Below are 24489 nucleotides of genomic sequence, written 5' to 3'. Positions count from 1 at the left end.
GCTTCTTCACCAGTGAAATGGAAGTTAACATATTGTCCACCATATTATCCAGTTTTAAGAAGGATGACCTAATGTGCTCAATTAATATCAATCTGCTCACTTGCGTTCAAGAAACTGAGATACAACAAGGTCCAGAGATGTTCCCAAGGTAGTGACAGTGATGGGACAGAAACCCATGTCTCCTGAATCCTGGTGTGTGCTCTGTGAGGCAAAAAAAAGTCAGGCTTTCCTCAAACAGTCAGCAAAGATATAAGCCTAAACATGATGTGCTCCACTTATAGGAGTTTCCATCCCTATAGGAAAGGACAGCTCTTTGTCTCCAGACACTCAGCTGGGCACCGAGGGAGGATTCTGCACAGCCAGGAAGATAAAGGATTCATAAAGCAAGAAGAAACTCTAAGCCACAAAGAGGCACCATTATAAACACGTTTCTGAAATTAAATAGGCAAATAAACGGAGGCTAAGTAAACAAACAGCTGGTGTGGAGTGAAAAGTGTACGCAGGTATAGACCAATTTTATTTATTAGTCTCCGTAACTCCTTGGGTGAAACCAAATCTCTACATCTTGCCAGTGCCTCAGCCTCCACCATGGTCCTCTCCTCTGATAAAAGACACGATCAGGTTGAACCATACGAATAACACTATCAATAGTCAACCATTCCTGAATTCTAACAAGGCAATTTCATTCAGTTAAAAATATTTAATCTATAACATTGGTGTTTAAAAAATATTTTTTTAATGTTTTGTTTTTGAGAGAGAAAGAGAGACAGCAAGGGCAGGGAGGGTCAGGGAGAGAGGGAGACACAGAATCCAAAGACAGGCTCCAGGCTCTGAGCTAGGTGTCAGCACAGAGCCAGACGTGGGGCTCGAACCCACAAACCATAAGATCATGACTTGAGGCAAAGTTGGACGCTCAACTGACTGAGCCACCCAGGGGCACCTGTAATGTTGGTGTTTTAAAGTGGTACCTTTGTCTGATAGGGAATTTGTTTCCTTTTTTTCTTTTTTATATTACAAAAGTATGATAACACATTTCCAGAAATTTCCAGGGATCTTGAAAAATAGAGAACAAAATCACATAGAGTTCCACCATATGGTACAATTATTATTTTATGTATTTCAGTTTTAGTATTTTGTTAGCATATTTGAAATATTTATAATTAATAATATTTAAGCTTTTATTATACCTTAAAACAATGAACTTCTCGCCTGTTTCCACATCTAGAGTAAGCGGAAACTGTACCGGATTATCTCTGAGGTTTCTTTTGTTTCTATCATTCTGTGTCACTATGGCCAGATTAACTTGAATCCACTTGATTTGATTAAAACACTAATTTCTGCATATTTTAATCTATAGTTATTATGGTTTATTGTTCAGGCAGTATAACGATTTGCTTACAACTTTCAAAGCTACTGGGTACATTTCCCATGAAAAATGGGCTATTGGGTACATTTCCCATGAAAAATGGTTTAATGTAAGCAACTACTTTCTGTATATGGGCCAATTTTTTTAAAAAACATGTTTATCAACACATTTTTTTGCACTCAAATTAAACAATTTTATTAAGTCCTTTACCATAAAATACATATTTTAAAATACTGATGACCTACATTATTAGAATGTCAACATTTTTCTTTTCTTGTAACTAAAATTTTGTAGCTAAAATCTGAGCCTATTTGAGAAGAAACAACCAGGACCACATCCTGCTTGCTTGTTACTCAGTTTGTGTTACAATTTTAGATTCACAAATTGATCTACACACATTATCTCATGTCAAGCTTTGAAGAATGCCACAGGATCAATATCGTCCTCACTTTACAGATGAGGAAATAGAATACTCACAGGAACGAAATTGACTTGCGGTATTTATAGAGGACCAGCTGTGTGCTAAGGATACAAGGAATAAGAGAGCGCTGCGTGTGGCCTGTGGGTCAAAGGATAAAGATGATTTCAACCTGGAAAGGAGCACACAGGGCACAGTTAACATTTTACAAAAGCTTAGATAGTGTTTCTCAAACTTTGGGGTTTTAGAGCCAGTGAAAATAACACAAAGGCCTAGGCTCATGGAAGTAAACGAGGATCTGGACCTCGGCCTTTTTATCAGATTCCTTGGGTGACTTCAATTCATACCAGAGTGTGTGTCTGTGTGTGTGCACGTGTGCATGTGCACATGGAGGTCATAGTGACTGTTTGCATATGTACTACAGTAAATAATTGGAGGTTAAATTATAGCAGAAAGCATTTAGATGAAAGAGCAGAAGAGGAAATGGGGGAGGAAGTTTATACACGCTGAAATGGCTTACTTGGGAATGCAGCACCAGGGCTGCTTGAAACACAGACTGCTGGGCCCCACCCACCCGCAGAATTTATAGTTCAGGAGGGGTAGAGTAAGACCCTAGAATTCCTGTTTCTAACAGGTTTCCAGATGCTGCTGCTGCTAGTCCGGGGGTCACATTTTGCGACGATTGGTATAGACAAGCACAGGGTTCTAAACCCTGCTGTACTCTACGGTCACCTGGGATGAGTTTTTAAACTGTCGATGCTGGGGCCTCATATCTAAAGGATCTGATATAAAAGAACCTTAGTGGAGGTCCGATAGCATAGTTTCTGTGTTTAATGTGATTTAACGTGCAGTCCCTGTTGAGAACCACTAGTGCGAAGGCCTCCTCAAAAAGCCGAGGGAGTCGCATTCTGTCCTGGTTGCCAGATTTAATCATGTTTGTCTGCATGTCCTTTCCCAGAGGCAGGTGTGTTGCACGGCACATAAAAACCTTCCTAACGTCCTTTTCCCACCCAGAATGCATGCGCTGAAGAGGATGCTTTTAAAACGTGTCTCCATGAGACAGGAGTAAAACCGCCTAGACTTGGTTGATTTTTTTTCTTTCAACAATGCTGCCCTCTTGTGTCCTTAAACAGTAGAATTGTGTAAAGCCCTCTTCAGCTATATCAGGATGGCAATTTCTTGCTCCATAGCTAAACAATTTGGGGGGATTTTTCTCCTATGTTAAAAAAAAAAAAAAAGGAACAAATTTAACATTCATTAAGTTTAATTTTTTAATTAAAAATTTGTTTAATGTGTTTATTTTTGAGAGAGAGAGACAGAGGGAAAGAGCATGAGTGGGGGAATAGTGGAGAGAGGAAGACACAGAATCTGAAGCAGGTCCCAGGCTGTCAGCACAAAGCCCGACGCAGGGCTTGAACTCGCAGACTTCATGACCTGAACTGAAGTTGGACGCTTAACCAACTGAGCCACCCAGGCGCCCCAAGTTTAGATTTTAATCTGTGGCAACGTGAATCTCCAACTGCAGCCCCTCAGTTCTCCCACCATTTTTGCTGGCGTTCAGTGCTGCAGCCTCCCCGAAGGATAAGAACTACCAAGAGTTGCTCATTCCCCCAGAGTCGGAAGCACAACAGACCCGGGAGGAGCAAGGAATTACCAGCAACTAAAATATGTGGGGCATTGGAAAGTCTTGCGTAGGCTCATCCATACTCAAACCACTCGTGCTCAACTTGTCCTTCTCACACCCACCTTTTTCACTTGATTGATAGCTTATTGGGGATAGAATTCAGCAGGAGCTCCCATAGCTTCCCATGAGGAGTTCGACAAGCCTTTTGGGGTTCCACCATCTGGAAGAAGTGTCCTCTACACCTCACGGGTATTTGCCTGTCCTCCATCTCACCTTACCGTCTTTCTCTGCCTTCTGACCCAGCCTCCAACAGGGATCATCAACAAATCCCTCTTTTTACATCACTCTCAGTGGCATGCAGGCTTACTCTTACATCGCCCATCTTTACAATAAAACTCTCTTTGACCCTAAGTACCCCTTCAGCTATTGAGCCATTTGCTTCATTCACTTCCAATCTTGAAACAGTCCACTCAGGTTATGCCTAAAGCCTGTCCTCCCCACACCCCTTTCTTTGATCTGCGCCAACCTAGTCATGGTCCCATCGCACAAATGACACTGAAACGGCTCTTCTCATAGCCTGCAAGGACCTCCCTGATGTTTGGCCAAATCCAGCAGGCACTGTTTTAGTGATCTCTGCTCGGAACGATCACAGTGTTCCGCTCTGTGGGCACAGTTCCTTCTCGAAGCACTCTCTGCTCTTGCTTCTGAAACACCCCATGCCCTGGCTTCCTTCCTGCTCCTATGGCAGCTGATAACTGGAACCCTGCAGTGTCCTGACTTCCAGGCTGGCTTGTAGAAACTTTTCTGGTTTCTTGAGACTCCTCTTATGTAGGCTCATCCATTTCTGGGAATTTATATACAACTAATAGACTGAGCACTGCTAAATAGATCTTCTCCAGCCCAGGTTGCTGACCATGTCATTTGTCCACCGATTTCTACCGGGTATCTCCCCTTTAGGATCTCACAGGCATCTCCATCTGTTGCATGTTCATAAAGGAATGTTTGGGGCACGAGGGTGGCTCAGGCAGTTGAGCATCTGACTCTTGATTCTGCTCAGGTCATGATCCCAGGGTCGTGGGATTGAGCCCCGTGTCAGGCTCAGCACTGAGCATGGAGCCTGCTTGGGATTCTCTCTCTCCCTCCCTCCCTCTCTCTCTCTCAAAAAAAAAAGAAAGAAAAGAAAAAGAAAAAAAGAGAAACCCTTAATTTTTCTCTCTAAACCTGTTGCCTCCTCAGTCTTCTTCATCCCTGTAAATGGCAGAGTGAAAACTTCTGGGGAAAGATTTAAATAATGGTGTTCTACTTCCAGAAATGTTCATCCGAGGCACTCATTTCCATTTGTATAATAAAAGGAAAGTGTTTCATACAGCTTTTTTGTATCTCATTTGCTTTATAAAGGGAGAGGGAACTTGTAGTTTTAGTTGCTTACTGAGGTATTACCTGATATTTAGGAGCCTTTCTCCAAGAAAGAAAAGTATTTTTCCTATAAGCCAAATTCCACCTCTGTTGAGAAGACAATGGTGAGTAAAAGCATTCCCATCCTCCAAACAAGGAAACCAAGGGCGATTTAAAAGCCCAAGTAGCAAGAAAGCCAAGTCTCTAACCTTGGCTGTCACACTCCATATCCTGTCCCCTACCAATTAAGATACCAATTTGCCTGTGATAAATAAGAATACATCCACTTCAACTCAACTTTGAGACAAGGATTTGAGTTTTCTGAAGGATCTGTACCCTATGGGTATTAGAAGGACACAGAAGTTTGAGGTCTGCACACCCCTTGAGAACTGTCAAATTACCTGGCATCCTTGGTGTTTTGACCTGCTTTGTAAAAGAAATTCAGTCATGCTTCACGCCACTGAACCTGAGGTACTCCATGGTCTCTGGTTTTGTATCACATCTGGCTGGTGCCAAAACAATGAGCTCAACTCTAGCTCTCTGGGGATGAGATTCATTCTCCTGTTTAGGAAATGTGATGTCAAGCTGAAAGAAGCTGATGAGCAAACTCAGTGGGGCCACAAAGCAGGCCCTGGTGAAATGTATTACATGGATGTCTTAGTTCAAAATGGTCAAGGACAGGGTGTGCCATTGTGTGCTGGGAGCCACTGTGGCTCAGCTGTTTGTCCAGCATTTAATATGTTTATCTTTCTGCTAAACATACTGTTGTTGAGTCATCTCTATTAAACAGACACCCTGTGTGAGGCCCAGCTCTGCAAATCCAACACACATAGACAGGCCTTCTATCCTCAATGACCTGACATTCTACAAAGTCAAGATAAATGTTTTCTCTTACTTCTTATTATGCTGAGCAAGGTACCCAGGTTTTGAGAAAGGTTAATCATATGTTCTTTAATCAGACCAGCAACCATGAAGTGATAAAAGTAAAGGAAGAACTTAAAGAGGTCATTATGTTTTTAATATCATTTAGTGGTATTGTTGCAAACTGAAAATGTAAAGTCAAATTACCCAAAATACCATCAGCCTCCAAACTACCATTATTTCATGTCAGACTATTATGTTGTCACCAATGTCGAAGTAATTCTATTAATAAAACAAATAATTGCATAAAACTTCAAAGATTTCAGTAGGCAAAAAACAAAGATCACATGACTTCAAGGAGAGAAACTAATGAACTGCTGTTTGGGCTTCTGCAGAAATTGTTCGAGCCATGACCCACGTCATAAACCAAGGAATGGCGATGTACTGGGGGACCTCGCGGTGGAGCGCTATGGAGATCATGGTAATTTCATTTCTATTTTTAAGTGGCCCTTAAATACCTTATTATTATTTTTCAGATACTATGTGTAAATTGCAAGGCCTTTTGCAAACGTTGCTAACATTCACCATGGCACTAGAATGCTATGATCAATTCTGTCATTACAGAGATGGATATGGGGCTGGGTCTCATCAGGTCAGAATACAACAGTTAAGGTGCAGGTCTCTAACAAGAATCAGATGCTATCATGCTCTTCAGTGGCAGGATGATACAATGACTTTCCCAGCTAATGAGATATATGAACAAAATAGTCTTGCTTCCTTTTTAAAAACTTTATTATGGACTATTATGATTCACACTTTGACTTATTTGCCCTGGACTGAGTCTAGACCCTTCCAAAGAATAAGGATTTCTTGCATTTAATATTTCTCTTAGTGAGATCGATGGCCATAACTTCACTTATTAATCTGGCATCCTGCATGTTTCTTGGTTTGTATTGATTTCACTAAAATGAAGTTTTCTCATGCATACGAATTACAGAGCAGCCTTATTGCTCATCAGTATAAATTCAGCTGCACTCTTATTTCTCCCTAGGAAGCCTATTCTGTAGCAAGGCAGTTCAATATGATCCCACCGGTCTGTGAACAAGCTGAGTACCATCTTTTTCAGAGAGAGAAAGTGGAGGTTCAGCTACCAGAGCTCTACCATAAAATAGGTAATCTTCACAATCGAATTTACTGATTATTTTTTAACAATAGAAGTATCAATGATCTGGAAAAAATGTGTTACTGAAATGCTTTCCTTAATGTTCCTAATTAACATAGAGATGGTGAGAACTTTCCATTTCAGAGACTGTAAAGGAATCAAAAGTCCCTACAGGGTAGTCTGCAGGGTATTAATGATGAAATCCAATCAGTTGTAAATTGTGACTGGCATATAAGCTGTACTCAGTGGGTGTTCCCAAAAATGCATAGAGAAAGAAGGGCAGAAACAATGAATAAACTCATTTTTTCAGAGGGTGCTTCTCTAGCCAAAGCATGCATCTTTGAGTAGATTATAATTGCCTTTCCAAAAAAAAAAAACCAAAAACATGGATATATACATCTATATCTTCTACTCTGTGCCTGGAACTAAGTTAGACATGAGGAGGTCAAGAATGCCTGACAAGCCCAACACTACATGTCTGTGTGGGTAGGTACGATAATTTTAAAGAAAGAAATACATATGCAACATATACATAAGAATTTTGGCTATCAGAAAAACATGAATAAGCCACATGTTCAGACTTATTTATGAAAATATTGTCCAGAGATAACTTTCTTCCTTAAAAAAAAAAAAAACAGAAGTTCCTAAAATATAGAGCAGGCAAAGTACTGGCTAAGGCTGGGGAGGGGTGGGGGCGGGAAGAATAAAAAATTCAACAGCAATTAACAGTCAAAATTGCTGGCACTTGCTGTGTGTCTACTCCGCAGTAGGCACTGGGCTTCTTTCTACCTGCCAGGCACTATTTGGGCCTGGAGTGGACCGGAAAAGCACTGAGGCATTCTCCCATGCAAAGCACAGTGTCTGACTCTGAGTACAAAAAGAAAACATCAATTTTGGACATCAGAAAATTATGAATGAGTCACACTTTCAGGCTTGTTTGCCTGAAAACAAGGCTCACTCCCTACAACCAACAGTATGTGTTCAACTGGTTTATAAAGGCAGTTAACTCAGTTAAGTATCTTTGGCTCAGGTCATCACATGTTTGGTGGATTTGAGCCTGGTGTAGGGTTCTGCGCTGACAGCTCAGAGCCTGGAGCCTGCTTCGGATCCTATGTCTCTCTGCCCCTCCCCCACTCAGGCCCTATCTCTCTCTCAAAAATAAACATTAAAAAATTTTAAAAGGAAGCACAATTTTTAAATAACTAAAATGTTAAGGGAAGATGTACACTGACTTATCTGACTAGCTTATTCCTATAACTAACCAAGTCCTGTTTAAATACTCCCACACTTTTGATCTCAGTTTGCACAAGCAACGTATTCAGTTTTCTTCTTCTGTAGGAGTTGGAGCGATGACGTGGTCTCCCCTTGCCTGTGGAATCATCTCAGGAAAATACGGAAACGGAGTGCCTGAAAGTTCTAGGGCCTCGCTGAAGGTATTTTCCTCCACTTTTAGAAAATGAGTCTGGGGATGGGAAAGAGGGAAGAAGACTGAACTCAGCAGCTCTGCAGCAGCCTGTGGCTTCCTGGCTCAGGCAGAGCATGCCCTAGGCCAGGCTGCTGTCCTCAGGCCGGCTCTCCTGAGCCCCCCGGGAGGGCGGGGGGCCTCTGCTCTGGCCAGGCGTCAGTCAGGCGTTCAGAATCTGTCAGCACAGAAAATTCTGCTCTGGGGACTAGGGGGAAGGGCCCAAAGACTTGGTTGGACTTACAGGGACCAAATCCCTAGCTGTTATTCTTATGTTAAAGGAGGCGGTTCATTCCTGCTTTGAAATTGATGAAATGTAAAATCCCTTTTCTTTATAAGAGAACCTATTTTTACATTTCTTGATAAAACAATTGGGGATTACCAATTGTAGCTGAGTATGGCCTGAGGTTTGGTTGATGTTATTTACTGTGTGGGGTTGGGGAGAGTAAGGAGGGAGGCTCTGGGAAGCAGATGCATAGCCAAGCAAGCATCTGAAACTCGGGCTCAAAGCTGGTGTTTTCACAGCGATCAACTGGCCACTGAGTCTTAACGGTTTAAATTCTTCTCTGAAGCATAAAGATATACAACATCATTGACATCAAATTACCTCCATTCAGAACATCTTGATTAATTCATTGGAGAGTAGTACTCCATCCCTTATTATTACTATTATTAACGTGCCTGCTTTTAAAAACTTGAGACAATGTGTAATAACATTAGACTCACAAATGATAATGTCAAGAGAGAGAGAATATAGGCATTTTTAAAACTGACCCACCAAAGGCCCCAAGAGGAAGCAGAAGTCTGACGCTGCCTCTTGCCTCCACAGTTAGCAGGGTGACAGCTCCAGTCCGGCCCAAACCACCAACCCTGTAATCAGCTGGCTGGGACCACTGTGTGCTTCGCTAACCAGAACAGTCTCGAGGCTCTATGTCTCCCACTCTCCTTTCTGCTTGTTACAGTTGACCTCTTAGCTACTTTGTTCTCTAAAATAATACAGTATAAATATCTCCTAACGCATGATGACATGGCGGTTTCTAGCTGGGCATTATCACAGGATGTAATTATCCTAGAATATTAATTGTAATCTTGCTTCTGAAAACTGCAGATTGTTTCTGAGCCAAGTTTAAATAATTGAGCAAGGAAAAACTAAAAAGATCTTAGGGAAGGTATGAAACAAAAAGGGCGAGAAGTGATTGAAAAAGGAAGGGAAGCACTGAAAAGTGCGGTTTTACGGAGTACTTACTATGTGCCAAGCCCAGGGCTGTGTTTTTATTTATCTCCTTTTATCTACACAAACATAAATGGATATAAATGACTCTTGATCATCTGTAGTTAAGCACATTGCCTTAGATTCTTTCAGAGGCGGTTTAAAAAATTCAAAGTACTTCCACATATGCGGAGTATTTGTTTTCAGACTATCTTTATAAGAGGATAAACCTTTTCAGATGTAGAAACTGAGCCAGTGCTGAGGTCAGACAACAATCTAAGAGCATAAACTCATAATAGAGAGATTGATTCTATACTAGAACCCAGGTCTCTTGGTCTCAGTATTCTCCCCCTAAGACATTTTTGTTTCCCTGCAAACAAAGGATTTTAATGGAGGGAGAAGTAGCTATGCTGTATTTGGAGTGTATGATTGGTTGACCTCCATCATTGTTTAAGAAAAGGTTACAAACAGCTTACAAAAACACACTAAAAAAAGGAATAAAATAAATAATTTTTAAAAAAGAGAAAAGAGATTAAATACTTGAAGGTGGCTAAGTCCAAAAGTAACTCAGAAAAATATTTCTATTGCTGATTTTGATAAAGCTGACATTTATTGAAACGTCCTTAACAATAAATGTGAAAGGCTCTCAACAGGTGGAAGGCATCTATCTGATCACAAAGCAGCTTCTTTAGAGCTCCAGACTCTCAAGGCTTCCTAAATCATTAGCCTGAGTATTTTCCATACTCACAGAAGGGCCACTTGAATAGAGTGACTGAAGCAAAAAAAAAAAAAAAAAAAAAAAAAAAAAAGCACGAGGCAAACAGAGAAATCATTTAGCAACTTTCACCTTCCCCCACCCCCTATAGAATGGCTGGCATTTCGCATTAGCTATTTTAAGTTATACCAATAAAACAGACATTGATATTTCTTGCTGTTGTAATTATTAAACTTGTATTTGAAGATAAATTAACACAGCGTGAAAAATACCTATCTAGGCGTCTTTTAGAAGGCAGTATCAATGCCCTAACAATGGCTTCTAAATCTTTTATCCTCAGCTGTCTTTACTGCTGAGCTGTACCCTGCTTCTTCTTCGCATGTCTGTTAGACATCTCCCATGGGCATTAGTCGTGCCTAGTGGAATCTACTGTCACCCCCTAGAACCTGCCCTTCCTTCTTGGTTAACAGTGCCTCCACCCTCCATCTGGCGATCCCAGTCAGAAGCCAAGGGTTATGTCAGACTGCCTGCTCTCCTCCCTCACTCTTGTCCGGTGGGGCACCCCCGCCTTCACGCCACAGCCTGACTCTCTATGCCCTGTCGCCTATACAGCCCTTGTTCACACTGCCATTCTTACCTATTTTGCTGCAGTAACCACCTGTCTGCACTCTCTGACTTTTCCCCTTTTGCCAACTACCCATCATTGTGACCAATTATCTTTCTAAAAGACTAATCTGGGTGCCTGGATGGCTCAGTCGGTTAAGCATTTGACTCCCGATTTTTATTCACGTCATGATCTCACAGTTTGCGAGCTTGAGCTCCGTATGGCCCTATCAGTGCAGAGCCCACTTGGGTTTCTGTCTCCCCTCCTTTGCTTGCTCTTTATCTCTCTCTCAAAATAAGTAAAACTTTTAAAAAATAACAAAAAAATAAATAAAAGACTAATCTGACCGTATCATAACTCTGCTTAAAGTCTGTTACTCACTTCCCACTTACTGCTTATAGGACAAAACCCAAACTCCACAGAAAAGCATTCAAGGAAGTACCTTTGAGATGTAAGTTGTGTCCACTCTTCTGTTATCAATCTCTACGTTATTGTATAATTCACCCAAAACGCACTGTACTCTGCCTCTAAGAAGAAATGCCCTTCTTTTCATTCTGCTATGGAAGCCCTCCTCATCTCTAAAGACAAAGCTTGGTTGTCTTCACCTCTGTGAAGCCTTTCCTCATTTTATAATGCTGAATTATTTGCATCTTCCTCTATTATCCCATTAACACTTCTTACAGAGTCAGAATTCTCCCGTTGCAAGCAACAGAACTTAGTTTAATCTAAGGGGAACAGAGACACACTCACTGGGAAGCGTGGGATGGGGACAGCCTCAGGGTTGACTCCATCTATAAACTGGTACAATGTCAGGACTGCCCATCTCCTCCATTTCTCTCTGCATGTGGGCGTCATTATCTTCTACTGCAAATGGGTCCTCCCTATGAGGCCAGGAGCAGGAAAGCTGGTGTTTGCAGGTTTTCGTCCTTAAAGTAAGTAACATGAGATAATAGAGATCTATCTTTTCTTATACATTCAGTCCAGAGAAGACTGGCCAAGCCTGGGTCATGTGCAAACCTGTTAGACCAATGACAGTAGCCCAAAGGGTAAAGTGCTATGACTGGCTCCCGTTATGCACCACTGTTAGGGGCACTTTCCCTAAGGAGGCAGTACAAGCTTGGCTTCTGAGGCAATCATGGAGGGAGGTGCCCCAGCACAGAACACTTCTCAGGTTACTGGCCAATGATTTGTGAATACCTCTGGGATAGACCCTGAAACTCAGGTAGCCTCACAGAGCCTGGCACATGGTAAGTACTCAATAAATGTTTGTTGAATGAATGCAATGAGCCATAAGGGAAGATCAACAAAGTCCGATCAGTAGACCAGGTATGTAGCTTTTAAATAGAAATTGTAAATAGAAATGAAAAGTGCAACAAAATTTATGGGCAGCTCTTTCCTGTTGCTGGCAAATGCCTTATAGAAAAATCATAAAGATATGTACCCCTCTGCCAAATGAAAATAACAACATGCAAACTTAGGTGCATCATGGTGGGTTAAGAGAGGCAGTTCCAACACTCCAGGTGTTCACAGTAAGAAACTAAGAGAGGCGCCTGGGTGGCTCCGTCGGTTAAGCATCCGGCTTCAGCTCAGGTCATGATCTCACAGCTCAGGGGTTCAAGCCCCGCATCGGGCTCTGTGCTGACAGCTAGCTCAGAGCCTGGAGCCTGTCTTCAGATTCTGTGTCTCCCTCTCTCTTTCTGACCCTCCCCTGCTCACGCGCTCTCTCAGAAATAAATTAAAAAAGAAAAGAAAGTAAGAGTATTGGGGCGCCTGGGTGGCTCAGTAGTAAGTTGAGCGTCTAACTTCAGCTCAGGTCATGATTTCAAAGTTCATGAATTCAAGTCCTGAGTCAGGTTCTGTGCTGACAGCTCAGAGCCTAGAACCTGCTTTGCATTCTATATCTCCCTCTCTTTCACTGCCCCTCCCCAATTCATGCTCTCTCCCTCTCTCAAAAATAACATTTAAAAAAATTTTTTTAAAGAAAGAAACTAAGAGTAGTGCACATCACGGTGTAATTTCAAAAGGAAATTTTTTTGGCTTCAGTATTTTCCCTAGAGATTTTGATCTTAGTATCAAAGACTTTGCTGCTCTTTGGAGCCAGAGATTTGAAGTTTAAATTAAAATAGTCAGTGACCCTGGGTGCTACATTATTCTAGACAAGGCCCAGAGATGACATGTGGCTGATTCTGTCCATGGCTTTAAGCTGCTGCCTGAGTTTCAATCTATTATTAACGAACAGCCAACTGGTGGCTTCAGGGCCAGTCCCACAGATTACTCCTACTCCCCCATCATTACCTGTAAAGTGGTCACAGCATTGGGAGATGGCAAAGAAACAGGCCTTAGGAAAATCTGGAGAATTTCGTGACTTATGTATAAAAGTAATAGCCCACTAATCTGCACAGAAAAAGTCTTTTTTCTTTGGCAGATATTTACTACATATCTACTCAGTGCTGGGCTGTGCTGAGGGCTCAGGGTACTGGGAAGAAGGGTCAGTCTCCACCTTCAAGGGGTAACTTGAAGACTTGTTAGAGATGCGAAGGGTGAATTATGAAACAATGTGGGATCAATCTACAAGTATAGTGGAGTCACACAGGACTGTCAGCAAAGTTGTGCTGGAATGAGGAGGGGGTGTCTGTGCCAAATCTGAAACACTGAAGAGACCTTTACCTGTAGAGCCCTGTTTGCTCCGGTTCCTCCCTCACAGTACTGCCAGCCGAACCCCTGCTCTAAGGCAAACTCTGTGTCAGGCCTGGAGATGCTGCCAGGAACAGGAAGCCCATCCTTGCCTTCCATTCAGTTAGAAAGATCAACATATAAACACATCACTGCAGCACTGGGGTGAGCAGAATAGGGCTGGAAGGAAAGAACTCAGCTTTTGATTCATAGATTACAGCCTAGTCAACAAACTGGGTTTATTATTGCACACAACCACCCCCACCCCCAATCTTCTTATAAAAAATACTGGTTCACTTCCATATTTATATTTTAATTAAGCCTCATCTCCTCCCTATGCTAATATTTTCCCACTTGTAAAGCAGTTAAAGCTATTTATTTCCAAAAACACTTTTGTTTCTTTTAGTGTGAGGAAAGCAGTATAAATACTATTCATCTAGTTTTTAAAAATCCTAGCCTTCTGATGTTTTCCAATGACTAAAGCAATGAGATTTATAGTGTCTTGAGTGTAGGGAGAGAGTGGCTCAATAAATGAATGTTTGATGTTTGCTACTTTTAGAAGTCTGCCTTTCAATAGTCTGCGTGTGCGTGTGCACACACACAAACTTATAACTTGATCCTAAGGGTACGAATGCGTTCCACACAGTAAAGATTTCAAAAATGGAGTTCCATAAGTGATAAATAAAACAATCATTCCTTACGTGTGGCATATACTGAAACCTCAAGAATGATCCTAGCTTATAATAAAAAGAGCAATCATTTGGCTGTTGGTTTTCAACCTTCTCCCCCCACCTCTCCACCACCTTTGAATTAACACTCGGATACTGGTCCCCTGAAAGATGTTGTGACACTAAAGTGAGGATTGGAAATGTCGTCCCACTGAGGACAGCGTAGTTCAGGGGCTCTCTGACCCAGCCCGCAGTTCTGGCCAGGGAAGGCCCCTGGGCCCTGACGGCGGTGCCAGTCTCCTCCCCACTGGCAGCAGCGTCCCTTTTGGAGAGCTGCCGCAGGCCGCCCTCTGTCCTGGAAGCAGAGGTTTCCCAGAGCTGAGGCTGGGAGAACTCTTGGCCATCTCCCTAAGCAAACTTGGGAGTGAGAAGCCAGACCGTAAGCCTTTGAGATCTAGGAAGCAAACAGAACTGGGGCAGCTTGCCCTTTCTTTTTTTACATCTGCAAAATCATTCCAAAAATCATAATAAAACATAATGTGGTTACCCTTTTCTTTGGAAATACTGTCTTCCAGTGATGAAAAAAAATACTTCAAAAACAAAAGCAAGCAGCCTTATTGAAATCATGTGGGTGGAATGTCTGTGACCATTCTTGCCTTTGGGAAGCTAGAGGTCTGTTGTGGCAATGATTTTGCAAACATGCGCGGCAGAGAAAGTCTACATTGCCACACAGGGGGATGGTTTCTATTATTTTCACTGAAACAGAGTAGCAGCACGTTCTTACAGATAGTCTTTACCTTTGGGTGTTGCTGCTCAGTGTTTTGTGTAGAACAGTGTACTGTCCTCATTTCTTAATGAGCGCAGAACCTTCTGGAAATCAATTTTAGTATATGTGCTGCCAAAGCGAGCACAGAACCTTCTGGAAATCAAGGCATTGAGAAGTTCTAAGAGATTTTTCTCCTGTTTGGGAAATTAGCTCGCTTTTACAGACTACGGATCAGAATCAGTCTCTTCTCATAGGTTCTAAAGAACAGTTTCCCGTATTGAGATCCTTACCTTTTTAAGTTTCAATCACTATACAAAAGGTAATTCACATTTGGGACAGTCTTTATCCACTTTAAAATTTTTAAAATGTGCAAGTTATGCCTTGTCTGCTTCTAGGAAGATGAGCGAGCTTTCAATAAAGCCCTGCTGTGAGAATAGGAGACTCGGAGTAAATAGGCAAGAGGCAGAAAGAGAGTTTTAAGAGAATGTAAGACCATGGCTTTCTTTGCACAGAAAGCTTGGCACCTGGCTTTCTTGACAAAAAGGAAACATAATAGATCTTGGTGAAATATCCATTTTTTCTACATTCTAAAATTGGGCTATTGCAATATGAAACATTTCCTCCACTTAGCAGACTACATATAATCAAATGTATGTCAGGATTTTAACAACTTTTGTGCATGTTAATGGATTTGAATGGTGACTATTTAGTCAAAAATCAATAAACAAGGAGTGAGAACCATGGGGAACATTTCTTTGCCTAAAAGCACAGGTATCCTTGTCACCATGAAACATAAAGGTTGGTGAAGAAGGTTCAGGAATTCATCATGGGGGCTCTTGTATTTTACAAACTTAATAATCTTTGTCTCCAACCCTTCCCAGACATTAACCTGTAAATGCTCTTTGTCTCCTTAGTGCTACCAGTGGCTGAAGGAAAGAATTGTAAGTGAAGAAGGGCGAAAACAGCAGAACAAGCTGAAAGACCTCTCCCCGATTGCCGAGCGTCTTGGGTGCACACTACCTCAGCTGGCTGTCGGTAAGAAAATTACAGGGGAGGGGAAGCTATGCTAGGTCACAGAAAATACATTTTTCACCTCCCTGTCACGATAAAACATCTAGGGTAAGGGCAGACTGATGTCGGAAGCATAGACTCCCAGGTTAATACTATCTAAAATTAAGTTTTCTGAGTTCCCCAGAATTCTCTACATGCTAAAAACACTTATTTCCTTCCTATCCTGTATAACACAGTTCAAAGGAGAACAAGCCAGTGAACACACACACATCCTCATGGTGTCAGGGGTGTGTGCTCCTCAATTGTGGAGGGACATCCATTTCTTCTGGCTCAATTTTTCCCTCGATGTGGAAGCTGAGGGAGGGCTGGTGAGAGGCCAGAAGCAGGCCTGTGCCAGGGGTGAAACATGTCCTAGAGAAACAACTGCATCCTGAAACTTCCTGAGGGACCATGAAGCAAAATCCTCTTATTAACATTGTGGAGCTGATGAAAGGTCACGGTCACTCACACAGTTGAAAACCACATGTGCCAGTGCGGTACAATAGAAATATAATGTGAACCACATACTTAATTTAAAATTTTCTAGTGACCGTACTAAAAAATTAAAAAGGAAATAGGCGAACTTAATTTTAATACTGTATTTTATTTAACCCAATAGAGCCAAAACATTATTTTAATATATAATAAAAAGTTGAGATATTTTACACTTTTTTATACTAAGTCTTCAAAATATAGAATGTATTTTATACCTACAACATGTCTCGATTTGGGCCGAACACCCTCATGTTGCCAAGAGCTGCCACATGTGGCTCAGAGGCGAGTTATTAAACAGAAAAGCCTGCAGACTTTCAGCTCCTTGATCAACAGTAGCACTATTTATGCTCATTGTTGTATCTCCTTAATCATCAAAACACTCCATGAGGTGTATGCTATCACTAGCCCTGCCTTACAGATGCTGAGTATCTGCTGTCATTATCTCCCCTTTACAAAAGAAACTGAAGGTCAAAAAAAAAAAAACCCAAAAAATCCACATGGTAGCTATGGGAAAAGAATAAAATGGGTGTAGAGTCTAGAAAAAAAATCCTAAAGATTAAGAAGGAGCAGGAATTGGGGCTAATCTGATACAATGAAATAAGGAGATAAAAAGCTCAAGGTAAGTTTGAGGAAAACAAAATGACGTGATAGAGTATTTGTTAGATGCATGATCTGTCTGTGGTTGGAAGGCAAAACATGGCTGCAATCAAAGATAGAAATGGGAGGTGGTTGGGGAGAAGGGTAATATCATTTACCTAAGTATATATACAGGCCTTGTTTTAATCCTTTTTCAAAAAACAAAAAGTCAAAGAATGACAGGATATAGGATTATTCCTGTAAGTTTAATAAGCACAGTAAAAAGTATTATCTATTTGACCAGCAAGTTATTTAACCTGATATCAATTTTCTCATCTATAAAAGGGGTATAATATATACCTTATAAATTTGTTGAGTAGAGCAAAATTATATATGTAAAGCAAAGAGTCGGTGCCCAGGAAGCAGTAAGAATAATAATGATGTGGTTTTTGCAAAGAATTCAACACCCTGGACCTAAAACTCTGTCCATTCATAGCCACGGCATGTGGTCAAAGTGACAGGCACAGAAACATCTATTCTTCAAACATGGTCTTAAATATGGTTCTAGATGGTAATGTAACAGTGAGTATTGAATTTAGCTCTGAAAGATAGAACATTGTCTTTCTAAAGAGGAAATTTTTACCAGATTTAGACTTTCACTGGATATTAGATACACATGAAAGGTGCTCTTTACAGTCTTTAAGTTAAAACATGCTGATTCTCCCTTTCCTCCCTCTGTGCCCCTAGATGTCTTGCCTGTCTCTTTCTTTCTTTATAAACAAGTAGTTTTGTTTTTAAGCACAGAACTCTCAAACCAAGAGGGAAATTATTTCCAGGCATGTTACCTTTGATCTGCTAGAGGCGTGTAGGGGGAAGGGAATCCTTTGGCAGGAAACAAACCACTTGAACCCAGCCGTGGGCTCGCTCCCACGGCACACAGCTTTCACACCCTGATCATAGGCATTCTGGATAGGACTGTTAATGACACTTGGTTAGAGGCTAATTACCTTGAATCATCTGTACATATCACCTGTCACACTGGCCAGCTCTGCCCTGTGGGTCCTCCTATGCCCTACGGCCCATGAGGAAAACTGGCTGTGGCTGGCATCAGGTAATTTATGGGCAATGATCTTCCCAGTGCCCTGCTTTGACCTCAACTTCCACTAGGGCCAAGAGGAGTTCTCTCAGTGCAAAGCAGGAAACAATGCAGCCAGAAAGAGAGTCCTGGATCTCTTGGCATGCTGCCCTTATGGTTTTATTTTGCCCACATGATAAGATTTCATGACTGCCTTAAAAGGCCTGAACGTGTTAACTGCTTAAGAGTATGTGTTGCAGGACCTGAGCAAATGGGGACAGACGAAATGTTTGTGAACTGCCATTAATCATTCCCATCTGTGTTTATTCAACAAACATGCAATAAACACCTACTATGTGCAGGTACCTGGGCTGGGTGCTGAGCATCTAAGTGCAAATAACAAATATCTTACTGCCTGGTGGGCAAGAAAATAGATTAACTTTAATACAGTGTTGTAATAAAATAATTGAGAAGGACATAAAGGATCATGGAAGTATAAGTAAAGTGCAGGGGCTAACCCCGCCTGGGATTCAGGGAGGGGCTTTGGGAGAAGGCAAGATCTATGAAGAGTTTCAAATGATGAGTAAGTATTAGGGAGGCAGAGGGACATTCCAGGTCAAAAGCACACTTAAGCCAAGTGCTTGAGGGGCAGAAAAACAGCATTGATGTTTGGGGATGGAAAGGATTTACAAACAGCTCAGTGCTACTGCACCCCAAATTTCAAGGCAGGGAGTGAGAAGACATAAAGCTGGAGAGGCACCTTTCTAGTAAGTTTGCCAGGGTGAGAAATGAGAGCTTCATCTTACAGAACAATGATTATATTAGACACATTTTGAAGAACTTTTGAGCAGGCAAACGTTTGTATCAGATTTGTATCTGGAAAAATTGCTGGTCGATGTGACAGATATATGGGGGAAACGAGAGAAAATCCATTCAACAGGTGGGAAAAAACTGTTGTGCAGGAGAGAGACGGTGAGGTCCTGAATAAGGACAGTGGGCAGTGGAAACAGAGTGATTCTCAAAGTGTGGTCCCACATCCACATGATGGAACAGTATTTACTAATACGTGCTAGAACATGGCGAACCTTACAAACAGTATGCTAAGTGAAAGAAGTCAGACATAAAAGACCCAGGTTATAGGATTTCATTTAAATGAAATGTCCAAAAGCAATAAAACTCATAGGGGCACAAAGTAGAGTGGTGGTTTCCTGGGATTGGAGGCAGAAATGGAATTAACTGTAAATGGTGATTGACAAACTTATGAAAAATTATTGAATTATGCACTTTAAATGGGTAAATTTAACATCAACCAAGTTTTTACAAAAAGCATGATGCCTGAAGCAGCAGCAGCAGCACCTGGAAGTTTGTCAGAAATGCAGATCCCTGGGCCCCGCTCCAGACCTTTCGAGTCACAAACTCAGGGATGGCTCCCAGTAATGGTCTCACAAGCCCTCTTGGTGCTTCTGATGCACGCTGCGATGCAAGAACTACTGGGCTAAAGACGTATTTAGGAGGAATAATCAACCAGACACGGTAATTAAAAGGGAATGTGGGCTCAGCAAAGAAGAGTTCCTAAGGATAACTCCCTGGTTTGGGGATTACAAGGCCCAGCTGCTGGGAAAGCCACTAAATGAGGCTGGGCACACAAGGAAGGCAGGCTTAGTTAAGCAGCAAGAAGTATGCAGTGCCTGTGGGTCACCTAGCAGGATGTCCAGCAGACACTGCATCTATGAAATCTCCAGAAATTTCTAGTTCCAGACATCTATGAATAGAGACATCTACTGTTAACCACAAGGAGGTTCTTACGGAACTTGGTTTCTGACACAGTTAAAAAGGGGCCTGGGAGGCAAGGAAGGCGTCTCAGGGAGTCTAGCCCTTTAGGAGCTTACAGGGAAAAGGGTGAGGCAGTAGCTAGGCAAGTATGAAGGGTCCAAGGAGGCTAATTTTAGAATGGGACAAATTTGATAAAGGGAAAGAAAGTAGTAAGAGACTTAGAATTCAGGAGAGAAAGCCAGAAACAAGAAAGAACCAAGTCTAAGACAAAAGGAATTAGATCCAGGGCAGACTTTGGCCTTGGATCTGAAAAGAGAGGGCACAGATATGTGCTTGTTCTTTTCTACATAAAGTAGGATGCCAGGTCATCTGCTGAGAGAGGGGACAGGGGCTAGATAAAAGGGTTTAAAGGTAGAGATTGCTAGAGATGCAGAGGCAGAGATTGAAGGTTGGTCAGAGTAAGCAGATAATCAACACAGGTTGAATCTCAGCTAGGGAGATCCAGAGAAAAAGTGTGACCGGTAGATGGAAACAAAGGAACAAGACACCCAGGGTCTACAGGCCTCTCTACAGAATAGATGAGGAAAAAAGAGCACGAGTAAAATGGGAAGACAGGAGACTGTGGGCCAAGATGGAAACAGAAATGAAGGTATCTGCTAGGAAGCAAGGTCGGGTGTTTTCAGGAGCAAAAATGTGTTCCTGGGGTGGACAGCTGGACTGGATATCCCCAGCGTTGGAGCAAGAACTCATGTAGAAAGTGTACAAGCCCTAAGCCCTCAACTCAAACGCAGAGATTCTCCTAAACCCTCTCCATGACAGAGGTTGCTGCTGAGGTCTTTAACCCTGAAGAGCACCGTCTGTCCCCCAAAAGTGTTCTAGTGGCAACAACTGGAGTTACAGGTGTTTATAAGTTAATAACTAAGCAGCAATGTTCTGACGTCCTGACCGAGTGTTCTTTCTTCCCAGCATGGTGCCTGAGAAATGAGGGTGTGAGTTCTGTGCTCCTGGGATCATCCACTCCCGAACAACTCATTGAAAACCTCGGTGCCATTCAGGCAAGTACTACAACCCTTTCCAGCAAACTCCAGGGAATACCATGGTCTTCTGAAGATGTCTCCAGGCCGTGTCCCATCTCTTTCCACCTCCATCCTTATCTTTTATTGTGTCACAGCTGCCTGAAGTCCTCTAACAGAGGGAAAGGCCACCTGTTCCTATTTGGGTGGAGGGTGCACTGGTAGGGGATAAGGGGGACACAAAGGCTCAAGAAGAACAAAACTTTTATAGTACATGGATCCAGGGGTGTCCTCTTATGGAGAGGCGATACTGTCAAAGCACATTCTTCAGGATGGTTTGTGCAACAGTGCCTTCCAAGACCCAAGCAACGTTACACTGGGACACTGAATTCCCAAGCCTGACCATAAAAAACCTGAATAACCTGCCTAAAATGATTTAGTTCTTTCCCCAAATATTTGCTAATCTACACTGTGCCACGCCCCTCACCCCTTTCTGCTCCCATAGCACCGTATTCCTCCTCCCCACCACTGCACTTGTGACCATGTAGTAGGAGTACCTGTCTCCCTGCTGGACGGTGAGCTCCCGGCCATCAGAGACTCTGTAGCCTCTCCACCGACTTTCCAGTTTCTAGCAAACTGGGTCCCTTAGTCAACAAATACCTGTTGAATGAACGTTTCCTACATCTTAAGAGGACATAGGCTCAAAATTCTATTTTGGATTTTCAGGATCACATCTTCCTAGCAGCAAATCCAGGACTAGCCACCTTCCCTGAGGAAGAAGTGAACTGGAGTTGGTAGGAGCCTGTAGGGGCAGTGAGAGGGAAAGTGGGAAAGAGATGTTCCTGGGGTTCTGTCTGTGGACAGGGTGGGGCTAATGGCTGCTGCGACCCTGCCCTGCCCCAAAAGCCATACCTCAGTCCTGAGCCTGCCCCCCTCTCAGCCCTGAGGGTCCTAAGAAGGAACGTGTCCACTGTTCTTGCCACAGCCAGCACCTGCCAAAACAGGTATGGTTGTTGATTTTCCTACTGCTTACTGGGGAACGGACAGGCCTTGTTAACCCTTCCAAAAGTAAACACAAGGAGGTGCAAACAAACTTGATTAAACTTAAAACATTTTTTAAAAATCCTTTTGGCAAATAATCCAAAATATGCTGGGAGATAAATGGTGCCAGCCTCCTTCCCACCATCACTTTCTTAGGGCTGTACAGCTGCCCCTGCTATGCAGAACCTCTCCAGCTCAACGCCTCCTGGAATCCCATGGGATTCCATCCCGTGTGGGGAATGCCCCCTCTTACGAAAGTTACCCCTACCTTATTTCCACTGAGTTCTAGGAAAAGACAACACAATGACAAGAACAAATAGAGGAACACTCTGTTCACAATTGAAATTCAATCCAATGATTTCAATTCCAATAGTTAATTAGTGTGTATTATGTTGGGCACATGCTAGGCACAGAAGGTACTTGAGGAAAGAACTGGTCTCTGCCCTCACAAGATCACAGAATCAGAAACCTATCCTTTAGTTCATTCAGGTCTTTGCAAGTCTACTACTATGCACCAGGCACCGGAGACACCATAACAGACAAAGACACTGTCCAGGCTTTAAGGAGTTTACATTCCAGTGGGAGAAGCATGTAATAAACATGAAATAATTTCAAAAGGAAGGACTATTAGGTAACTAAAGTAACTAAAGAGGATTCTATCATAAAGACCGGGAATGGGTGGGCCTACTTTAGATAATGTTTGTGCCAAAGGCCCCTCTGGAATAGGTGTATCCTTAAGTCCAGAAGAGAACACAGCATATGAAAAACCTAAGCAAGAGCATTCCAGACACAGTGAACAGTGCAAAGGCCTGGAGATCAGAAGGAACTTGGCTTTTTCTAGGAACTGCCAGCCTAAGGATAATGTGGCCAACTGTAGTGAGCAAAAGGGACAGTGGATGCACTAAAGTGGAGTCAGGCAGGAGACGGATTTCAAAAGATGAGGATTAAAAAGGTTAGTTTTGTGGTACATGCAACAAATCCTCTGGAGTGTTTTAAGCACATGCTGTTATTTCAATTTTTTTAAAGACTGGCTGCTCTGTAGAAAGTGGACTGAAGAAAGGCAAAGGCAGTTGTCCAGGTGAGAGGAGACGCTGGCCTGGATTAGCTAGGAGGGTGGCTATGGAGGTGAAGTGGATGGACGTCACAGGCTTTGGCCACAGACAGGCCTGCTGATGGCTCAGCCAGAGAAGGGAGGAACTGAGATTCCTATCCTGCTAACAGTGACCACTGCCATCCCAGGGGGAGTCACTACTGCCTGGGCATGGTAAAAAGACGGAACTCCTGGCCTGTGGGAGTACTCGAGGAAAACTCCAGAGTCAGTCATCTTCTCAAAGCATTTCCTCCCTAGCAAGGCCAGACTCATAGCAGGATGGGGGTTAAGAGATGTTCAAAAGTAAGAGAAAAGGGATACTACCCAAGCTGGGAGGCTGCTCCTTGGAGGCTTTCTCATCGCATACCCCTTTCCACTCCCACCTCCAGCCAGCCCAGCCCCAAAACTTCCACCCTAGGTGAGTTGTGACAGGGCGGCTGGGGGCACCCAGCCAGGGTGGGATTGGTGGCAGGACAGAAAGTGTGCAGCGCCAGAAGTGGTTACAGGAAATGTCTAATAGGCACGAGAAGCCAGCTGCTCCAAGGGATGGAATGTGTCTAAGACATGCATAAACCGGAGCCTCAGTAAATGGGAGACGGGAGAGAAGGAACCACAGCCGCAGGCAGGCCCCCATCCTCCCCACGTCTACCTAGAAGGTGGCGAGAAGCAATGCTCTCCCTTCCAAGGCTCCCCATCACCTACTCAGAGACATGCAGGCTTCTCGGCCGGCAGGCCCTGCGCGCCCGGGGCTCGTCTCCCCTCACTGTTCTCCTGGTAAGCTTCACTCCACCCATTATTCCAGTCAGGAGAACAGCAAGGTTGCCAAACTGGTAGCCTGTGGGATGTTTGTGTAAGATGTAGTGGATGAAAATGTTTTACAACAGTTGCCAACATTAAAAAATTGGGCAACTTCACATAAAATTCTAGATGCATGGCTTCTCCTAAAAACTTAAGTCTTACAACGCTATATATACATTTTTTCATGTTTTATTCAAGTGCTTTTGTGGTTTCTTTTTTTGATGTTTAAATCTCTATCTGAAATTTTATTTTGGTGTAATGGAAGAATGCTTTTTTCTTCCCCCTCACATGGCTAACCCATTATATTTCAGACAAAACTTCCCACAAATCTAGTTTCTAGATTTGGGTCTCTTTATTGTAGTCTCATTTGAAAGAACACACTAGTTTCAATTCTCTGAGGCTCCAAAGCTGCTGGGAAATGAAACTCTCCCGTTAGCTTCAGATAGGAAAACGTTAACCAGAACTAGTTTCTCAGGCAGAAGTAGATCTACTATTCTGCCAAACCCTAAGGCTTTTGAGAAAAGCACTTGAGTGGAGACAAGGTCACCCCGGCCAGCACGATTGCAGCAGAGGAAGGGTGAGGCCGAAACCTCAGAATTGGCCATCGTGATTGTATTTTGCCAGTCTCCACACAGGGTCAGTCTATTCGCGTGA

General features: G+C 42.7%; 1 protein-coding gene across 3 annotated transcripts in view; it reads left to right on the top strand.

Annotated features, from left to right (window-relative positions):
- KCNAB1 (potassium voltage-gated channel subfamily A member regulatory beta subunit 1) overlaps positions 1–24489 on the top strand; it is a 452797-nt gene that overhangs the window by 425259 nt on the left and 3049 nt on the right. For all 3 annotated transcript variants that reach the window (XM_029940002.1, XM_029939999.1, XM_029940000.1), the window contains 5 exons: positions 6060–6145; positions 6716–6836; positions 8165–8259; positions 15839–15959; positions 20860–20948. In XM_029940002.1, coding sequence (XP_029795862.1) covers positions 6060–6145; positions 6716–6836; positions 8165–8259; positions 15839–15959; positions 20860–20948 — 512 coding nt within the window. The remainder of the gene's footprint in view (positions 1–6059; positions 6146–6715; positions 6837–8164; positions 8260–15838; positions 15960–20859; positions 20949–24489) is intronic.

The sequence above is a fragment of the Suricata suricatta genome, chromosome 5, assembly GCF_006229205.1.
Source record: "Suricata suricatta isolate VVHF042 chromosome 5, meerkat_22Aug2017_6uvM2_HiC, whole genome shotgun sequence".
NCBI lineage: Eukaryota > Metazoa > Chordata > Mammalia > Carnivora > Herpestidae > Suricata > Suricata suricatta.
Note: the sequence above shows the minus strand (reverse complement) of the source record. Positions and strands in the feature narration are given on the sequence as shown.